General features: G+C 35.8%; 1 protein-coding gene across 6 annotated transcripts; it reads left to right on the forward strand.

The window, feature by feature from the left end:
- Positions 1-266: 266 nt before the first annotated feature.
- Positions 267-12,337, forward strand: LOC110031135 (transcription factor GLABRA 3-like). Of its 6 annotated transcripts, none has more exons than XM_020734204.1 (10): positions 267-399; positions 1,160-1,315; positions 5,283-5,537; positions 5,748-5,844; positions 5,980-5,994; positions 6,408-6,464; positions 6,543-7,481; positions 8,267-8,707; positions 9,010-9,123; positions 12,191-12,337. In XM_020734204.1, exons 2-9 carry the CDS (start codon positions 1,200-1,202, stop codon positions 9,079-9,081), a joined length of 1,992 nt encoding a protein of 663 aa, XP_020589863.1. In that variant the 5' UTR covers positions 267-399; positions 1,160-1,199; the 3' UTR covers positions 9,082-9,123; positions 12,191-12,337. The 6 variants fall into 6 exon arrangements, with proteins under 6 accessions (XP_020589863.1, XP_020589879.1, XP_020589904.1 ...); XM_020734220.1 differs by having other exon boundaries at positions 12,194-12,337; XM_020734245.1 differs by having other exon boundaries at positions 6,783-7,481.
- Positions 12,338-20,765: the final 8,428 nt, after the last annotated feature.

Raw genomic sequence — 20,765 nt, forward strand, 5'->3', positions numbered from 1 at the left:
TTGGCAAAACGACTCTTTGTTCGTGAACGGCCGTGTTCAGCTCGCTAAGCAAACGAGCCGAACACAAACATACTTTTTGAACTCGAAATATAAACAAGCCAAACACGAGCTGAGCTCGGCCGTTACACCCCTAATCACGTACGATAAATTTACTTGCGATATCTCCCTTTTATTTTTTTTTATTAGAGCAAGGCCCACTGTAAAATTTTTGAGAATGCTGAAAAAATGCAATATTTTTTTCTAAACGGAGGGGATTACGTCCCACGGTAGCATTGATAAGGGCTCAAGGTCAAAAGTCTCTGAAGAAGAAGAACTTGCTTATCCCCTCAGATCTTCTAATTTGTGGATTGAAATCTGAGGGAAGGGAAAGGAAAGAGAGGGCGACGGAGAGAGTTCATGGTATTTCTCTCCGACAATGTTTTACATTAGCTATTTACTTTCCGTTCGTGAGTGTGCTTGCTGCATTCCCGTCCGCCTCTTGAACTAGGAGCAAATGATTGACTTACTTGAAGTTTTTTTTTTTGATTTAATGAAGTCTTAAGTCAGAAAAAGTTGAATCGTTTTGTTAGAATGGCTTAAGGAGTCACGGATTGTCTTTTGTTAGCCTCCGATTTCAATTTGTATCCATTAGTTTATCTTTTGGATTGAAGAGAGAAGAGTTTGAGTGCTTGTTGATTACTTTTTTTTTTCTTTTTTCTTGGGTCTGGATGCTGTTGAAGGGCTAGAACTCTTCATGTACTGTAGGTTGGGAAGCATTTACTTGTTGCTTTGTCCGGGAACTAAAAACTTTGAAATTCGATTTGCTTCCTTGAAGATGGTAGTGATGATTGATTTAAAAAAAACTGATTTTTTGAGTCTCAGTTGTGGTAGTAATAATGAAACTTAGATATTTCTAATCATGGTTCTTTCACCTTTTTATTAGTCCAAAAATATGAGTCTCGATTTCTGCCTCTGCTTTCGGTTTTCTGTTTTATGGTATAAGTATGTTACAGATTATCAACCTGCACCACTATTTGGTTAGGTTGAGCGTTTTGAATGGTTAGTAGTTAGATTTTTTATTAAACATATATTTCATCTTTGATCGGACAGTCTATACTATAAATAATGGTTCTTTTGGTTCTTATGATGGGTTTCTTTTGTTTTCTGCACTCTATTCCAGTGGGGAGGGCTGCGTTCTTCTTCAGGAAAAGGTGGTAGATATGCAGAGCCCAGACGAGGTGGTGGGAATTCACTTCAGGAAGCAGCTTGCTGCTTGTGTAAGGAGCATACAGTGGAGCTATGCCATCTTCTGGTCTCTGTCGGCCAGTCAGGAAGGGTATGGAAAAACTGCAGTTTCTTCTGTTTTAACAATCGGTGCTATCTGTTTTTGGCTTTCTGACCGTTTGACTCCTCCAGATACTAGGATATTGTATTTATATGTTGTGTTTTGTGTAGCAGGCCTGATTTTAACGGTTGTTTTTTTAGTCTGCTAAGGTTTTTTGTGTAAAAAAATTGACATATTTATATAAACAAATCTCTCTGTTAGGCTTTGGATTCAGTGAGATATGCTATGATCATTCGACTTCTTTAATGAATGATTTTATGACATATTTTTGTAAGAATACCAATATATTGATATTGATACTAAACTTTGTTAAAACATTTGCTGTCCATTTTTAATATAATGGATGAAAACAGTGTTGTAATTGCCTTTGCAGAGTCTCAAGAAAATAATCATTGAATGTATTTCCTTTCTTTATCTTGTCCTGAAATTGTATGACTAGAATAAAAATAATTCATATTCAGGATTTTGACCTCTGTGTCAGTTCTTTGGTATAACTGTTAACTGAAGTTGGGTTAAGCGTCAAGTTAAACATGTAGCTTCATCTGATAATGAAAGAAGAAACATTAGTCATTGGTCTTGTGGAAAGCAAGATATTCTTCTTGCAATCCAATCTATGTTAACTTGTAACACTTTCATTTTAAAGTGATGCAAATAAGTATAGTGTTCAAACTGAAGTAGTGTTGGGGGGAAAAAAAACCTAGTTTGGCACAAAATTTTGATTTGATATTAAAAACTTAAATTGGAATTCAAAAATCTTTAAATTTAAACTCCAATGCACTCCGTTTTTTGTTTCCTTTTGATGGGCTTTGCAAATTTTAACAGGATGTCAAAGCCAAAAGTTTTGATTTTAAATAATTTGTGTCATCTTTGATGTTTAAGTTGTTTATGCTATTTGATACGCCATCAATAAATTTTCGTCATCTGAGACTAATATTGAGGCGTGATACAAATCTCGAGGTAATTTTTTTAGCAAAGAATGTTTAAACTTTAATTAATAATCATTCAAAACTCTGACTTTATTAAACTAATAGTTAAACTGGCCGACTCGAAGAGAGAAATGCAATGACACCAACATTGACCCAATCTGAGTCAAATCAAGCCTTTAAATTATTTTTGGAAACTTTTGATGCCTAATTGTAAGGTCAAATTGATTTCAAATTTGACAAGCTTATAGTCAAATCGAATACCCCCAATGAGTTAAATACAACGAGCCTAAGATTACTTAATTTTGTCACGTTAATGCACTCAAATGTCCGCAAAACTTTGTTTGATCAAGAGGATCTCTTTGGACCATCCGATGAAGTTCGGATTCTTTTCTTATTTGCTGGGAGGTTTTCCTAGACTTTATAAATAGAGCCTCACTATTCATGAAAAGGGACGAAGAGTTGAAGCGAGAGCTGGATCACGAGGAGCTAAATTCCAATGCTGCTCTGCATCGAAGACCCAACTAACGCCTTCCACTGCCGCAATTGTCGATCACTATCAACCACTACTCGTTGGTTAGTGTTGGCAATTTTCGACTGTCCCTTGCTCGTTGCAACGAAGCTCCTTACTGAGTCATGACATACATCATGGATAATGAAGCATTCTATGGAATGATGCACCCTAAAGATGGTATAACAACCATATGGAGATACTATGCAAGGATGCACCCTGCATATGGTGCAACGACGCATATCGAAAATGGTGTAACAATGCATACCATAATAATTTCTTACAACTATCGTGATTTTGTTTAGACTCATGAAGCTCTCTCATTGCAGTGCAACATTACGACCTATATGAACAACTATGGTCTACATAGTTCACAACTCAAGTAGCTTCTCATTATAACCTATGCAGCTAATAGACATTATTACAACTCCTCATTATGACCTATGTAACCACCTACGTCCTACGTGACACAAAGTTCACACAACTCTTCGCTTTAGCCTTTGCTGCTTACAGACATTATTATAGCTCATGAAACTCTCAATTCTGACATTTTTGGCCTATGGACGTTACACAACTCATGCAGTTCCCAAATCCAGCCCCTACAGTCTGTGAATGTTTTTACAGCTCCCAACTATACCACATGTGACTAACTACGACTTACACGACTCACAACTCACAACTCACAACCCGCAACTCATCAGCTCCCAACCATGCCTCTGTGGCCTACAAACATTATTTCAGCTCCCCGATATGGCCTATATGACCAACTATGACCTATGCAACTCACAACTCATACAACTCCCAACTCTGATCTTTGCGGCCTATGAATGTTATTACAGTTTCTTGCAATGGTCTATCTGACCAACTAATGCCTACACGACTCACAGTTCAGGCAACTCCCATTCTTGACCCTTGCACTTTACATATTTTATTACAGCTCCCTGCTACACTCTATGTGACCATTTATGACTTACGTAGCTCACAATTCACATAACTCATAACTCCGGCTTCTGTAGTCAACTACGGTCATTATTATAGCTCCCAGTTACAATATATGTGACCAACTAAGGCCTATGCGGCTCAAAGCTCTTGTAACTCCCAATTCCGACATTTGCGGCCTATGAACATTATAACAACTCACCATTACGGGTTATGTAACCAACTACATCCTACGCAGCTCAACGCTCATGCAACTCCCTGCAATGTCTCTGTGGGCAACTGACGCTCCTGAAGCAACCATCTATGACCCACATGACCAACTACTAACATGACTTCAAATTATGACTTTTATAACAAGTTGGCGTTACAACCACCATTGACTCCATAATAACAGACTACGACCTTCGTGGCCCATTGAGGGTGTTATTATTGTTGAAATACCTATTTACATCAACTTTATAATTTCATCTTTCCTAACTTAGGAGATGAGTGGGTTGTCTACTCACCATTATATAGTGAATTATTTCAATTAGGTTAAACCCCGTGGTTTTTTTCTCTTTTCAGGTTTTTTCACTCAAAAAGGTCTAGATGATTTATCCTGCTTAATTTTCTATTATCTGAGTGTGTGCTAGATTTATGTGCAACACTAAGACGTTAAAGAACCATTCTACCGCTACGAATCTTCTGGCACACATCTCTATCTTTATTGATGCTTAAGTTGTTGACTTCATACCAATTAAACCAACGAGACACCTTTGAGTACAAAAATTATTTGTTGGCTTATAGCTCTCAACTTATGAGCTAAACTTTTGGGGCTAAAGAGTTATTGGGATTTGTTATGCATATCCTAGTTGACTGTGATTAAAGTGAGTGAGGCCCTGCATAATATGAAATATACATATTTAGGAAGTTTTTCATATCCATTTTGAACATGGATGTGCGTTTGATACACCCCAACAACCGCCTAAAGTGTTGAAAACCATATTTTACATTTTTATTTTATTTACTTTTCATGGCCAATGCATCAACATGATGGGACATGCACAAGTTGTTTCTAATTCAATGAAGTTCCTATTAAGATTGGATAGTCAATAGTTTGGATGTTTAAACCCTTTACAATGTAGATTTTAGCATTTCTCTCATTTTCTTATATTGTCATCTTGATTTCAATATTTTAGCCATTTTGTCATGCCTATGGCTTGTCGATCATACTTTTTATGGTCTCGCATCTCATGTTAACAACTTCTATAAATTTATTTTTTGATTCGGGAAGAACATTTAAAGTCATTTTGTTCATATTTGGAAATTGAAACTTGGCATATCATTATAATGTTTTGGCTGTTTAATATGGTAAATCATATTTCGAGTATGGAAAGTGTTTAGACTTGTAGAAATGCCTAAGGATGCAAGGATTGAGGCAATGCAGCAGTATCCTTTGTACAACTTCATTTTGTAGGGAATATTGTCATTTTTAAATGGTTTACTTTGTAAATACATTTTTTATTCTATAAGTTTATAATTCACATCTTCTTGTTGGGATTTGGCTCTTCAGCCTACAATATGGTTTGTTTTTTATGGTTTCTAGGTTGTTAGTGTGGAATGATGGATTCTACAATGGTGACATAAAAACTCGGAAGACCACACAAGCAACTGAATGCAAAGCTGATCAAATGGGTTTACAGAGGAGTGAACAACTGAGAGAGCTGTATGAGTCTCTTTCTACAGTTGAGTGTAACGAGCAGAGTACAAGGCCTTCTGCCTCATTATCTCCTGAAGATTTGACTGAGGCGGAGTGGTATTATTTGATCTGCATGTCGTTCACCTTTAATTTGGGACAAGAGTATGTAATCTTTAACACTCTTGAGCCATTTTACTTATTTTATCAACGTTTTGATTACTGGCTTCTTTTTTATTAGGAGTTTAGTATGCATTCCATATTTTAGTGATTTTTTAATAAGATCATGATCTTAATTTGGATGTAACTGCGAATTCTTCTCATAGAAGAGCATTGGAAAAAAATGTAAGCTTTCACTTGTTCAATGTTGCCCAGTTTGCCAGGAAAAGTGTATGAACATAATGAGCCTGTCTGGTTGAGCAATGTGCAAGTTGCTGAGAACCGATGTTTCTCCCGTTGTCTTCTTGCAAAGGTTAGATCCTTGTGGAGACCTTGATCACCCTTTTTTTTCCCCCTATTTTCTTTTACATACATAGCTAATTATTTCACTTTTTTCAATTGCAAAAATTTGGTTGCTAAATTGGATTGATTACTCATGTTGCTTCAGAGTGCTTCTATTCAGGTACGATTTACCCTTGAACAGGTGGAAAATTAGGAGAATTTTTTAATCGCTGTTCATGTATCTATCCAACCATGTCTGGACCTGCTCTACATTTTTTATGTTAAAATATTTATATTGCAAATAAATTTCCAACCAAAAGTGCAAACAAAGTGAAAGAATAAGTTTATTTATTTTAAAAAGAAGTGGTAAAGTGGGCTTGGTGGAAGAGTTTTTAGGTGAGAGCCATCCCAGATAATTTAAACATTGTGATGAGTAACAGATTCTGCATAGTACCTTTTTCCTTCTGCATCCTTTCATCACTTAGAATATTGACAAAATCGACTTTCTTGAATTTGCATCAACCAATCTAATATCAGACTCATTTCAGTCTTTATTGCATTCATGGTATCTATCTCTTGTGCTTTACATTGCAGACAGTTGTGGGTCTTCCCTTCATGGATGGAGTACTAGAGCTCGGAACATCTGAGCTGGTAAATCCCTTCTTATTTAAAAATTTGCAAATAACTATTCTTTACATCCTCACTCTTTTAACCGGGCATATTTCTAAGGTTTTAGAAGATCCTGGTTTTGTGCAACGCATAGTGAATTCATTCTGGGAATTTCAAGACCCAGTTTCCTCTGAGCAATCCACATCAAGTCCTCCATTTGTTAGAAAGGAGGACACTGTGTGCACAAATCTGGATCATGGAGTAGATAACTCCATGCTGTTGGAGAATCATCCTTTAATCACAGAGAATGATTCCCATGTTTTTCCGGTTGATGTTGACTCCTTTGCTCCCAACAAGCAGTCCAGGTTAATGCACAACATAGTTTATGAGCTTCATTCAAGTATCTGTGAGAAAATCGCCTGCAGTTCTGAAGGTAGATCCAATACTTGTGCTGACCATTCAAGTATTAAGAGACAAAATGAGCCATGGAATGTTCATATAAGGAACTTGATGGATGATGAGGTTAAGAATGACCCTCATTGTTCTTTAAACTCCGGTGAATGTTTATCATGGTCTTTTGCTCAAAATATTCTTTCTTCTCCTAGAGGTGAAAGAATTAAAGGCAACATTTTTGACAATCTTCAAGAGGATAATCATGCCAAAGTTGGTTCCTTTAGTGCTGAAGGTGATGGCTTTCATTATGCTCGTACTCTTTCTACTATTCTTGGGAACTTGAAACAGCAAGTATCATTGCCAGGCATTCCTTATGAAAATCGTTTCAATAAGTCTAGCTTTAAGATTTGGAAGAGAGGTTCAAGGGTTTCAAAAATTTTTGCCGATATACCGCAGAGAATGTTGAAGAGTATTTTAATTGACAGCAAACGGATGAATGGAGATCATCTGGTGAAACTCCAAGATGAGAATGTGGCGAAGAATAAAACTTGGAAAGCAGAGGCAGATGATGCTAATTCAAACCATGTTTTATCAGAGAGGAGAAGGAGAGAAAAGCTGAATGAGAAGTTCCTTGTTCTGAGATCATTAGTTCCTTCAATAAGCAAGGTCGATGCACTTGATTTAGCATTTCTGAATTTTTTCTGCATATTAGTGGTGATCTGTCTTTGAAAATTTTCTTGTGAACTGAAAAAAGAGTAGATTGTCAAAATAGTCCACTGTCTTTTTACATGGGGTGGTTATTTTAGTCCTAAAGTCCATAAAAATACCAAATTAGTTCCTATACCTTTTTAATACGGACTGAAACACTTTCAAGGAGGATTAATTTAGCCCCCGTTAAAAGAGTCAGGGGACTAAATTAGTATTTTTATAGACTTTGGGACTAAAATAACCCCATATAAAGAATCAAAGGACCATTTTGACACTTTTCTTACTGAAAAAATGTCTCTGTGGAATTTCTTTGGCATATGGGAATTGTATCTTATTTCTAAAAATCTAAATATGTTTATACTCCTGTGATATGCTATCCTTTTTTAGACCCGAATTTTATATGTTGTGTGTCATCAGGAGCAAATAAACTTTTCACTAAAGCATTGATCAGTACTAAGACAAAATTATTTAAAAAGTGGTATAGAAAGATAAAAATATCGTATAATGATTCCTTTTGAAAGAATAAACTATTTCAAGCTCTGGTATTTTTCATTTTATGGCATGATATCTGAACTTCATGGTCTTGCAGAGTAACAGTCCACCCTTAAAACTGTTGATTTCACCCTCCCACACCTATTAAAACTCCATATCTATTCTTGTTTACCTCTAGTATTATTATTATTGTAATTATTTTTATCATTTTTTTCTTTCTCATAATTTTGAAATTCATGAAATGTATTCAGGTCGACAAAACATCCATTCTTGCTGACACAATAGAGTATCTTAAAGAGCTTGAGAGAAGAGTTGAAGAGCTGGAATCCTGCAGAGAAGAAGCAGATCCTGACATGAAAGCAAGAAGGAAGTATCCAGATATTGCGGAAAGAACGTCAGATAATTATGGCAACAACGACCTTGTCAATCCCAAGAAACCTTCATCAAATAAGAGAAAAGCCAGCGAACTCGATGAGGCAAAAGATGAAAATCTTGGTCTCTTACCAAAGAATGGTTTGGTTGATATCAATATCACCATGGTTGAGAAAGTAGTGCTCATAGAGATGCAGTGCCCGTGGAGAGATTTATTGCTCCTTGATATAATTGAAGCCATGAACAACCTTCATTTAGATGCTCAGTCTGTGCAGTCATCCATTGATGATGGTAATCTTTCTATTACATTGCGATCGAAGGTACATTCAAACCGGTTCCAAATTTTTATTTTGGAAGATATACAGTATCGCTCAATTCTTATATATTTACATATTAACACTTAAACTAAAATTTTTACATATATGCCATATTATCAATGCATGAAATGGTGTATTTCACTTTTTAGTAGTTAAAATAATAGTGAGATTTGGGTGGTATAAATGAAAAATAAAGTTTAGGTGTTATATATGTAAATACATAGGAATTGGGTGGTATGTATGTAAATACCCCTTTTATTTTTTGTTGACGAGAATACTGATAAAATTTTAAAGTTTGGGTGCAGTTTATGAGCGGAGCTATACCATCCCCAGGAACTATCAAGAGAGCACTTCAGAGAGTTGTCAGCAAAATCTAAGGACAGCTTTATCAGTATATTAGAAAGCTTTATTCTCAGCACGTGAGTCATCTCCCATCTTCTTTGTGAGACATTTACCCACTTTAGTCTGCTAATGATGATTTTCTTCTGAGCGGCTGATAGATGGTAAACACATTTTAGATTTCATGAGTTGATTTCATGTAATTAAAAGTTGTTATGTATTTGGAAATCTGTAAATTAAACTGATCATATAATGTTGACATTATTTTCTCGGTGTCAAAAAAAAAGGAATAAAATTGCCAGCTATTAAAGAGGGCCTTTTAGATTTTACAGACTGCTACTCCATCTTGTAACTGTTCCTTTGTTCTAAAGTTACATTATTATTATTAAGGAAACTTACATACATACACACAATTCCTAGTATTTACATATCTAATACCTAATTTTGATATTTGCATTTGAAGCATGTTGGAAGATGCACATTGGTAGAGTAATAAATTAGTGTCTTAGCGTAGCACAAGATTCAACACAGATAAAATAAAAATAGCACGATTTTTACATGAAAAACCCTAAAAAAGAAAAAAATCACGGGGCCGACTCAGTTGAAGTAATCAACTATGGAATTGTAGTACATATAATCACTCTCATCTTGAATTAGAGAAAAGGAAATTATGATGTTGATGTATAATGATAGTTCAACAATAATAGTTGTAACAGGCCGCAAATGTTATAGTCGATTGATATGGTGACAATAGTCCCTCTTAAATGTTGTAGTTGGTGGCTGTAGTTCCAGCTTATGTAGAGGTTGTAGTTGAAAGACATGGTAGTAGTTGACCACATGAGCCATAACAAGGAGCCATAATAATGTTTGTTGGTCTAGATGTCGTAGTTGAGAGTTGCATGAGCTATGAACCATGTTGGTAGTAGTTGTTCGCAAAGTCTTAGTGGTGGGCTGTTTTAACATCCTTTGGCCTTAGAGGTCAGAGATGGGAGCTATGTGCTATAAGCTACTTAGATCGTGGTTGGTCACATAGGCTATAGTGGGGAGCTATAATAACGTTTGTAGGCCGTAGCGATCGGAGTTGGGAGTTGTGCGCTATGTAGACCATAGTTAGTCACACAATCTGTAGAGGTGAGATATAATAGCATTTGTAGGCCAGAAAAGCCGAAGTTAGGAATTGCTCTGGCTGTGAGCCACGTAGGTTGTAGTTGGTCACATAGGTTGTAACAGAGAGCTGCGAGGAGAGAACTTTGGGAGTTTGGAGGACACCGTATTTTGAGCATGATGGTTGTAAGCAGTTATTGCTGGAGTTACACTGTACTTGATGTGTGTCGCCACGCCGTATTCTGGTTGCATCATTACATTGTCATTGAGATGTACTGTTATACCGTCTTCAGGGTGCTTCGTTACACCGCATTCAGGGTGCTTCGTTACACCGTCTTCAGGGCGTACTGTTTCTTTCTATTATAGCTTATGTGACTGGAGGTGGAGGTCGACAATGGTAGACCACCACTCATAGGATGTCATCGACCACCGCTGGTCGCTCCATGCTTGCTGACATTGATGAATTCTACTATGTAACGATGTACCTCGAAGACGGTGTAACACATCTCGAAGATGGTGTAACGATACACCCCAAAAACGACATAACATCGCACCCTGAGTATAACGACCAAACCTGAAGACGGTGTAACGATACACTCTAAAAACATTATAACAACACACTCCGAAGACGGTGTAACGATGTACCCTAAATATGGTGTAACAACACCTCGAATACTGTGCAACAACGCACACCGAGTACAGTGTAACTCCTCACAATAACTGTTTACAATAGTTGTACTCGAAATATGGTGACCTTTTACGAACTCTTAAAGTTCTCACCACACATCTTTGTACTACGGTATATGTAGCAAATTATGGCTTAGTGATCCATAGCTCATACAATTTCCAACTTTGTACTTTGTGGCCTACGAATGTTATCATAGTTCACTACTACAATTAACTTGTCTCACAACTCATGCGCCTGTCAACTTCGGCCTCTGAGGGTTACGAACGTTATTACAGCTCACCACTACGATCTAAGTGATCAACTACAACCTATGTAACTCACAACTGATGCAACTCTCAATTCCAGTCTTTGCGGCTTACAAATGTTATGATAACTCTCCATTATGACCTATGTGACTAACTACGACCCACGTGACTCATAATCCATGCATCTCCTAACTCCGGCCTCTGTGACCTATGAACTTTATTGTAGCTCCTCGCTTATGGCCTATGTGACCAACTACGACATATGTGTCTCACAGTCCATGCAGCTCCTATCTATAGTCTTTATGACTTACGAATACAATGACAACTCCCTACTTGGGTATTGTGGCCAATCGACCTTCTTGAAGCTTCCGCTTACGACCTACATTACCAACTACTACTATGACTTTCAATGATGGCATCTACGACAAGCTAGTGCTACATGCCACCATCTATAATATTCACTTTGAATTACTGCTTTCTTAGTAATCAACCATGATCTTCACGGTCTGTTACAACTATTATTACTGAACTATCATTGTGCATCAATATTGTAACTCCATCTTTTTAAATTAAAGGTGAGAGCGAGTATATGTACTTATAATTACATAGTGAATTATTTCAAATAGATCAGAACCCATGATTTTTAAACTTTCTAGGGTTTTTCACGTAAAAAAATTGAGCTATTTCCTCCCGCTTCTCTTTTTCTGTGTGTGTGTGCTGGATCTTTGATTAACACATTAACTTTTATAATATTTTGGTGTCATGAACCCGCTCATGAAAAGACATACTTCAAATTTAAAAAGTTGATTATAGTGATATTTTTGATATGATATTAAAGATTAGAGTATTATATACGCAAATATGAATGTTAGCATGAATATAAATATTCCTTATTATTGTTGTTATTGATAATTTATTGCTTTGAAATAGTTACTAAGCGATTCCTCTAAATGTAAATATATCAGTAAATAATTGCTTACAAGTCTACGCAATAAATGTTCGAGCTTTTTTAATTTCTTTTTGAGCTGCTGGAGTTCAAAGATTGAATGTGATATATATGCAGTATAATATAAGATTTAGTGAAACTGATGATTTTGTTTTTGGTCGTAGAAGTCGCTGGGGCAGGCACATCCCGTAACCTCGGCCGCCACGCATCACCGACTCATTAGCGTGTCAATTTGGGCCTTTGACTGATAAGTGGCTCTTAAACGTTACTTGCTTGAAAGTACCTCTGACGAATCCATGATACATCTGTGACCGAACTTCTGCTTTTCTATAGAAATAATTAATGATATTATTGATTAAAATTTAATTTTAAAATCTTTACTTCTCTCAATTTTACTTGCATTTAACTCTTATTGATATGGTCTCTATTTTTCAGATTTGTTTTCATAAGGTTTCCTGATGCATTTTTAAGAGAGTAATATTACTTGGAGATTAACTTCAGCAAATGAAGATATTGTTCTAAGAGATTACATGTTTAGTTGGATACCAGTGACATTAAAAATAGGGGCATGAACATGCATGCAGCGCAATTCTCATGTAGTTACATGTCTAAACACTGGTGCTTTCATTTTGGCATGCATAGCACTCAAATCAAAAAATACTATTATCATCTACTTCTTTATATATATATATATATATATATATATATATTAGTTGAAAGGAAATTCCCATGCGCTAGGCCCGATGATGAGAGCCCAAGTCATGTGCCTAAATATTCGAGAACTCAGCGCCACTGGAGATTGAACCCATGACCTGATAGGACTTACTTGCTGCACGCGCACGCGCGCGCACACACAGATATATATATGTTGTATAGATTTATATCATCAAAGTGCCATAAATGTAAGTATAAATATTTATGTTAGACATCTAAAAAATAAGTACAATTGTGCTTGGCTGAGAATTTCTTCCAAGTTAAACAAAAAAATCAGAAAAGGTTCTAAAGATGGATATCAAAGAGTATTGATGAGTCATCAACAAATTTTTATCATCTAGCTTGAATCTTGATGCATTTTGTGAGTAATAAACATTCCAAATTCAAATTAAAAATCATTCAGGACCTCGATTTCACCAATTTTAATCAAGTTGATTGTCTTGATAAGATGAATTTGATGATACTAAACTTGGTTCAATTCGAGTCCAAACATGCCGAAATGAAGCCACTAATACAATTTTGGAGGTATTGGATCATCAATTGAATGATTAAATGAACAATAGATTTAACATATTTATATTCAAATCAAGCATCTCGACAAAGGGAATCTAACTAGCATATGCTTGCTTAAATTCAAGGTCATAAGGTTCTCAAATCATAAAGTCATCTATGATCAGAGATTAATATATGCCATCTGATCAGGTTGTTGCGGAAGTTATTTGCCAAAGAATCAAAATGACCTCCTATATCCTATAAATAGACCTTGAAGAGAAGGAATTCCAGAGCCTATTCTAAACTGAAGACTTGACGATAATTTATGGTCTTCATAGTCGTCGACCACCGTCAACCATCATCGGTCGCCCCATCTAACCACTATAGACAACCACTACTTGCTAATATCATACCGTATAACGTCGTATTGAAGACTTCATGATAATTTTCGGCCTCCTTAGCTGTTAACCATGCTAACCACCGCCTGTCATCCACGGTTGACCACCATTAATCTCCTTCTGTTGAAAACCGTTGTTTGTAAATGTCATATCTCAAATATGGTTGTAGCATACAACACAGTATTGAAAACTTGACGATAATTTTCAACCTTCGTTGCCGCCAACCACTGTTGATTACTTCTCGTCGGTCACATTCGACTACCACGAACCTCCTGGTATCGATGACCCCTGCTTACTAACATCATATCTTAAATATGGTTGTAACATATAATATTTTATTGAAGACTCATTGATAACTTTTTGACTCCGTAGCCGTCGACCATGACCAACCACACTACTTGTCATCACCGACCGCCGACTATCGTCAATCATTAATTACGACCGTCATAGCTAGATTATGTTTGTTTTTCCCAATACCTCTATTTTCCTTACGTTGTATACCAACCAATGCAGTGTCCAATGTAAAACTATAACCTCAATATAATAGAAGGGGTCCAACACCCAGTCCTTTGTGGCCGATTATTATTGTTACAACTTTCGATTATGGCCCCTATAACCAGATGCTATTACAATCACCAACTACGATTTTTGTGGCCAACTAACTCCATTGTAGTCACTGACTTCTATTGCAGCCATCAACTATAATTTATGTGGTCAACTACTACTAATGTAGCTTCAGACTACAACCTTTGTGGTCAATTGTTGCTATTACAACTATTTCCTACGAGCGCTGTGACCAACTGATGCTATTACAGTCATAACTATAGCTTATGTGGCCAACTAACGATATTGTAGTTACCAAATATAGCCTATGTAGCCAACTACTACTGTTATAGCTTCCAACTACGGTCTTTTCGGTCAATTGACACTATTGCATTCACCAACTACAGGTTATGAGGCTAATTGATGATATTTTAGTCACAAAATATGATCTATATGGTCAATTACTATTGTTATAGTTTCTAATTACATCATTTTCGAAACACAAGTATGTAGCTATTAGATGAAAAAAAGGAATCTCTTAAAAAAAATTTTGTTCGTGTATAAAGCTATCAAATTAGAAAATACTATAAATTTGATGAATGATATACATTTACTACACCTTATTAAATCATTATAATAGATGCAAATTATAAGTGGATAACTATTAGCTATACGGTGAGTAGGTGGGGCCTACTTGGTCAAAAAGGAACAAAGTTGATTCTCACGCATCACCATCTCAAGCTAGGGTGAGCCACATTCTTTTAGCCATAGAAAGCTTCAAGAGAGCTTTAAAATATTCTATAAAGCTCTAGAATCATATATATGTAAAGAATAATGTATAACCATCTAGAAGCTAACCTATTTTAATGTAATATTTAATATTATTTAGGACTTGAAGGAGGACTATAAATAGAGGTCCCTCCCCCTCATTTGTAACTAACCAATGCTTCCAAGCAACTAAGTGTGTAATCATATTTTTCTTAGGGAAGTGCTCCTTTCTATCAATACTCTCTCCTTACTCTTTTCTTAGAGATTTGTTTATTTCCAAGTCTAAGCATTGCAAGGGTTAGCCTGACTTGGTGCTTAGGAATGACGCTAAGGCCGCACTGGCGACTTAAGAGGAGTTTGTCTGTGATAGTTGGCACCAGAGCTAAGGTTAAAGGCATGATAAAGAGTTTTAAAGAGCATGTCATGAAGTCTGAGACCACAAATGTGTAGTCATCTCAATAAGGACAAGGTCATGAGGAGTAACGGGATCTTGTTGCATCCAAACCACATGGGAGGTCTAAGGAGCTAATATATGGCTTTGATTCATGCTTTAATTGGATAGAGGAGGCTATGAATGGCATGGAGGCCCAGAAAGAGGATCCAAGCCAAGAGGTGGATGATCTTAAGGAGTAGGACATCACTATCCATTTCATAATCAAAGGTATGATGCTCAAATTAGAGAAATTTATGAAAGACCAATTAGTGAAGATGTGAGAAGACCTAATGGGGGAGCTCCTTGATGTACAATAATCTCATGAACAAGAGATGAGCAACATACATGCTAGCTTGGAGGAGATGTATTATTATGCAAGCGAGCACTAATGACATCGATCGATCATCATGCGTTCGAAGCCACGTGCATCAAAGTGCTAGAGCCTAAGAGGATTGGAGGAGCTCGTGACACCAAAGAAGTAGACAACTTCTTATGGGGACATGAGCCATTTTGGAGCCATGAACATTACTGATCAAGACACAAAGATCAAATTTACAGCTCTTTATCTCTCTGACATCGTTATGTTGTGGTGTAGAAGAAGGTGAGGAGACATAGAGAAAGGTATGTGCATCGTATATATCTTGGATGACTTCAAGAAAAGCTTATAGAAAATTTTATTCGGAGAATGCAGAGGATGAGGCTAGAGTCCGGTTGCAAAGGCTCAAACAAGTTAGGATCAATTTAGGAGCACATTAATGACTTCACAAGTCTGGTCCTTGAAATCCCTAACATGTCATGCAAGGATGCTCTTTTCAATATCATGGATGGACTTCAACCATGGGCAAAAACAAAGCATAGATGACGTGGAGTACAAGATCTTGCTACTGTCATTTTCGTCGTTGAGAGATTTATTGACTTTACAAAGGAGCCTGCAAAGCTAAGGGATGAGAAGAGTGCCTATGTCAAAGATGAGGCAAATAAGGTCAACACAAGGAAGAGACTAGCTATGAATCATCCACATCCAAGGGCACAAATAAGGGAAAATAAAAGGATAATAAAATATAATAATTGCTATCTTTGTGAAGGAACTCATTGGGCAAGGACTTTTCCTTAAAAGAAAGCCTTGAACTTTCAACGTACTAGCAAGTCATCTCGGAGAAGAAGAAGAAAGAGGAAGTGATATGGTGGCCCAAGTGGGGTCAATGCAACTGTTGAATGTGATGCAAATTTCGTCAAATCCTCAAGCAAAATGGCTACACTTTGTGGAGATGGTGATAGGTGGAAAGACTACAAAAGCCATAGTTGATACAAATGCTTATCATAGCTTCATCTCCATTGAAGAAGCACAAAGGATACAACTACATGCAATTGAAGAAGGAGGCTCCATCAAAGTAGTTAATTCAACAATAAGATCAACAAATGGAATAACTAGAGGAGTAAAGACTAATATTGGAACTTGATCAGGAATGCTGGACTTCTTTATCATGCCAATGGATGATTAAAATTGTTATTGGACTAGAATTCTTGGATCAGGTAAAGTCATTCCCGATACCCTTCAAATAGCATGTGCATTATGGAAGTCAATCAAGTTTGCTTAGTTCTAACAAGAAAGACTAGCACACATGAAACTAAGATGCTATTAGCCATTCAATTCAGGAAGGACATCCGACGAGAGGAGGAAAGCTACTTAACATTCTTATGACTAAAATGATAAGGAAATAAAGCCCTAAGAAGACTTGCCAAGGTATGTAGCAACAATAATTGATGGGGTTAAAAATATCTCACTTACATAGTTACCAAATAAGCTACTACATATAGGGGAGAGAAACTATCAAATTGGGCTGGAGCCAAGGACTGAGCCGCTAGTCATGAAATCTTACTACACCACACCCCTCTCCCTTACAACCAACAATGAGGAAAAAAATCAACAACTTTCAAGTTTGCCAAGTCTGAAAGCAAACAAAAGAAATTGGTTCATTAAAACTACAAAAAAGACAAAAAAGTGGGTGGCGAATAAAAGGTAGACGTGGAGTATAAAAAAGAAGTTTCATCAAGAGGAAAACACAAACAAGCACCAACAACAATAATCACTTCTTTTGATAAGAAAGTTGATAAAAACTTATTGATCAGATTAATTATCAAAGAGGGGTACCAAACTACAAGAATTACCTCTTCAAGGGGAAATGACTACCAAATAGTGAAGCCAATTAGGAACATAAAAACACATTGTGAAAAAGAAAAGATCCAAAAGTATCAGGAGGAAGATACAATGAAGATAATAATTATGCTTACATAGTTGAAGATAAGAAACAAACTTCTAGATAATGTACTTTTGTTGGAGGTACCTTACTTGGAATGTAAGAAATAAACTTTTGTTGGTCGATTCAATGCTAAGGCTACCTTTTGAGCTATGGCCTATTTATATTAAAAAAAATGATGTGCTTAAAGGCTCTTTTAAGAGAGTTTGGATTTCCAAATTCCCAGTCTATGGTTCAATATTATGATAGTCATAATGTCTTCTACACTGCCCGACAATCTTGAGCTCATTGAAAAAATAAAACTTATTTAGAGTGTTTACAATTTCATTGAGAATAATACACTTCTTAACAATGACAACTAATCTCTCATATCTCTTGCCGAGAAGAATAACAAGCAGATATTTTATTTGAATGGGAATGTTATCAAATAAAATATCAAATTAAAAAATACTCTAAATTTGATGAGTGATGTATTTTCATTTGATTATACAATAGAATTTTGCTCTTTTTCCTCTTATAACAGAGGGATGCCCTAACAAATAACACACACCAAAAACTTTTCTCCTCTTAAGAATATTTTTGAAATATAAACATTTTTGTATTGTCCATTTGCCTTATAAAGTTTCTCAGAACTCTAAGCAATTCAATTGAATGGGAATGCTTACCAGTAAATGTTGGCTTTAGAATACATTTCAAAGTCTCCTGAAAATGAAGTCTCTTCATAATAGTGCTGAAAAAAAGCCACAAGTTGCCTGTCTTCTAATAGTATGTTTCTCCTATTTCTCTGTTTCAGTTAATGCACGCCTGAATTGTTTATCATTTAAGCAAGAATATTCCATGAAGACCTTTTGAATTCCACATGCCTATTAAAACATCTTCCTTCTGACAGCTTACATTTGACCTCTATCATACGTGCCTTCTCATGTGGAAAATTTTTTTTATAGTGCATGCATATCACACAATTCTTATATATTTACATATCTAACGCTAAACTTTAGAGAGATTTACCCACCTACCACCCAATTCCTATGTATTAACATATCAACCACCTAAACTTCATTTCTTACTTACAGACCACCCAACCATATTCTGAAAACATAGGAATCAGGTGGTATATATGTAAAAATTGAAGTTTAGGTGGTTGATATGTTAATACATAAGAATTGTATGGTATGTGTGCACATGCCCCTAAACTTTAATTTTACATACATACTGCATTTTACATATCTATGCATGAAAAGATGCATTGCACTTTTTAAAAGTTAAATAATGATTATTTTGATGTGACACGAAAGATTCGAGCAATATAAAAATAAAAAGCAATGTTTAGATGATAGATATGTAGTATATATACAACTAATAATAATCATAATAGTACATAAAAGAATTGTTGAGTTATGCACACCTAAATTTTAATTGTGAATTGTGATGCCTTCAATGGATATATTAATATCCAAATTGCAACTGAAAAATAAAAAGCAATGTTTAGATGATAGATATGTAATATATATACAACTAATAATAATCATAATAGCACATAAAAGAATTGTTGAGTTATGCACGCCTAATATTTAATTGTGAAATTGTGATGCCTTAAATGGATATGTTAATATCCAAATTGCAACTACATGAGACAAATTGTAAGATTATGAGCTAAGATTACACATAACCTAAGACTTTATCTCTGTTTTTTGTCCTTTCCTTCACACATGAGCTGCTGCCTTTTTGCTCAACTGAAGTTTTCTAAATTGTCAACTAAGATGACAACTAATCTCATAATTTAAGACTTGTTAATTGGAGATTAGCTTCCATGTCTTCTAGCCAGACTGTTAATTATTTATTTAGTCACCAATGCATTGCTGGTGAGTTTACATACAAACAAGTGTCATTTATTAGACATTGATGAGGGGGTTTTAAGTTTTTTTTTTGGACAAAGAGGACAAAATGAAAGACAGATAAGGATATTGTAGTGTATTTAAGGGGATGTAAGGTTTACTTTAGAATAAATATATAGTAAGCAAATTCTTGTAAAGTAGTCATCATTACAACCTTTTATCTATAAATTATTTGAAGTCAGCTTTAAGAATCCATGGTTTGTTTATTGGAATAGCCGACTAAGATGAGGTTCTAAATTTGTTCCTAATAATTTTTTCAATATTTTTATTTGTATTATTTTTAGGGGTTAAGAGAGAGACCGCTAATGAAATTTCGGAAACAGTTTCGAGAAATCTGAAGCAAAAATTTGAACAAAAACACACAAAACAAGAAAATACAAAAAACATAAAATCTAACATGAAAAAACTTAGAACTATAATAAATTATGGAGCCACACTATACCAAGAAATCTATTATGAATAAAATGAGGAGAATTGAACAAAATATATCACACTAAAGCCTCTCTATACTTTGGAATGTTTCAAAACACTTGCACAAGAGAAATCGAAACCACATACATTCCAATTGGCAAAACCAAAACTTTAATCAGAGAACGATTCAAATCCAGTTACTGGCATCGGGGTGCCACTATAGTGACACTGTGCCGCTCCAACTGGCGCTATAGTGCTGCATCCGAGGGCTACAATGTTGTACCCTCATGTTCTAAACCTGATTTTGACGTTGCGATGTCGTCTTTTATGAATTGGAGCATTGTTGGCGTGGTATTAGAGCACTACTAGTCTAACATTGGAGCGCTAGGCATAGAAAGTAAATTTTTCAGGGGCAACGCCTCTGAACTCAATATATAGGGGACACCTCCCGTACCCCTGGGTAAACTCATCGCCAAACATTATCGATGAAATTGAAGGCTCTGAATAAACAAATGATTAAAACAACCAAATTCCACATAATAACATTAGAAATGCCTCGATTTGAAGAATTTAAAATTTTTTAAAATTGTACAGATTTCAACGAGGAAAACTCATAGCCCGTTTTGCAACCCTTCTTGCCCTCGGTTATCAGCACCATTGTTAGTGCAACTTGCACATCACTATTGCTGATGCCGCCCGCCGTTGTATTTCATTGCAACCCAAAACATATCCTTACAAATGTAGAAGAAATTTCAAAACATTCCATTAGCAAAAAACCAAATAATTCATACATTTCTAAAATCCATCCACATTAATCAGATTTTTTC

Source organism: Phalaenopsis equestris, unplaced genomic scaffold (genome assembly GCF_001263595.1).
Source record: "Phalaenopsis equestris unplaced genomic scaffold, ASM126359v1 Scaffold000002, whole genome shotgun sequence".
Taxonomy (NCBI): Eukaryota; Viridiplantae; Streptophyta; class Magnoliopsida; order Asparagales; family Orchidaceae; genus Phalaenopsis; species Phalaenopsis equestris.

Excerpts from the sequence above, each read along its gene's own strand:
- LOC110031135 (XM_020734204.1), top strand. The coding sequence starts at position 1,200 with ATGCAGAGCCCAGACGAGGTGGTGGGAATTCACTTCAGGAAGCAGCTT. Across the intron at positions 7,482-8,266 it reads TAGTTCCTTCAATAAGCAAG|GTCGACAAAACATCCATTCT; the intron begins GTCGATGCACTT and ends AAATGTATTCAG. Across the intron at positions 8,708-9,009 it reads CTATTACATTGCGATCGAAG|TTTATGAGCGGAGCTATACC; the intron begins GTACATTCAAAC and ends GTTTGGGTGCAG.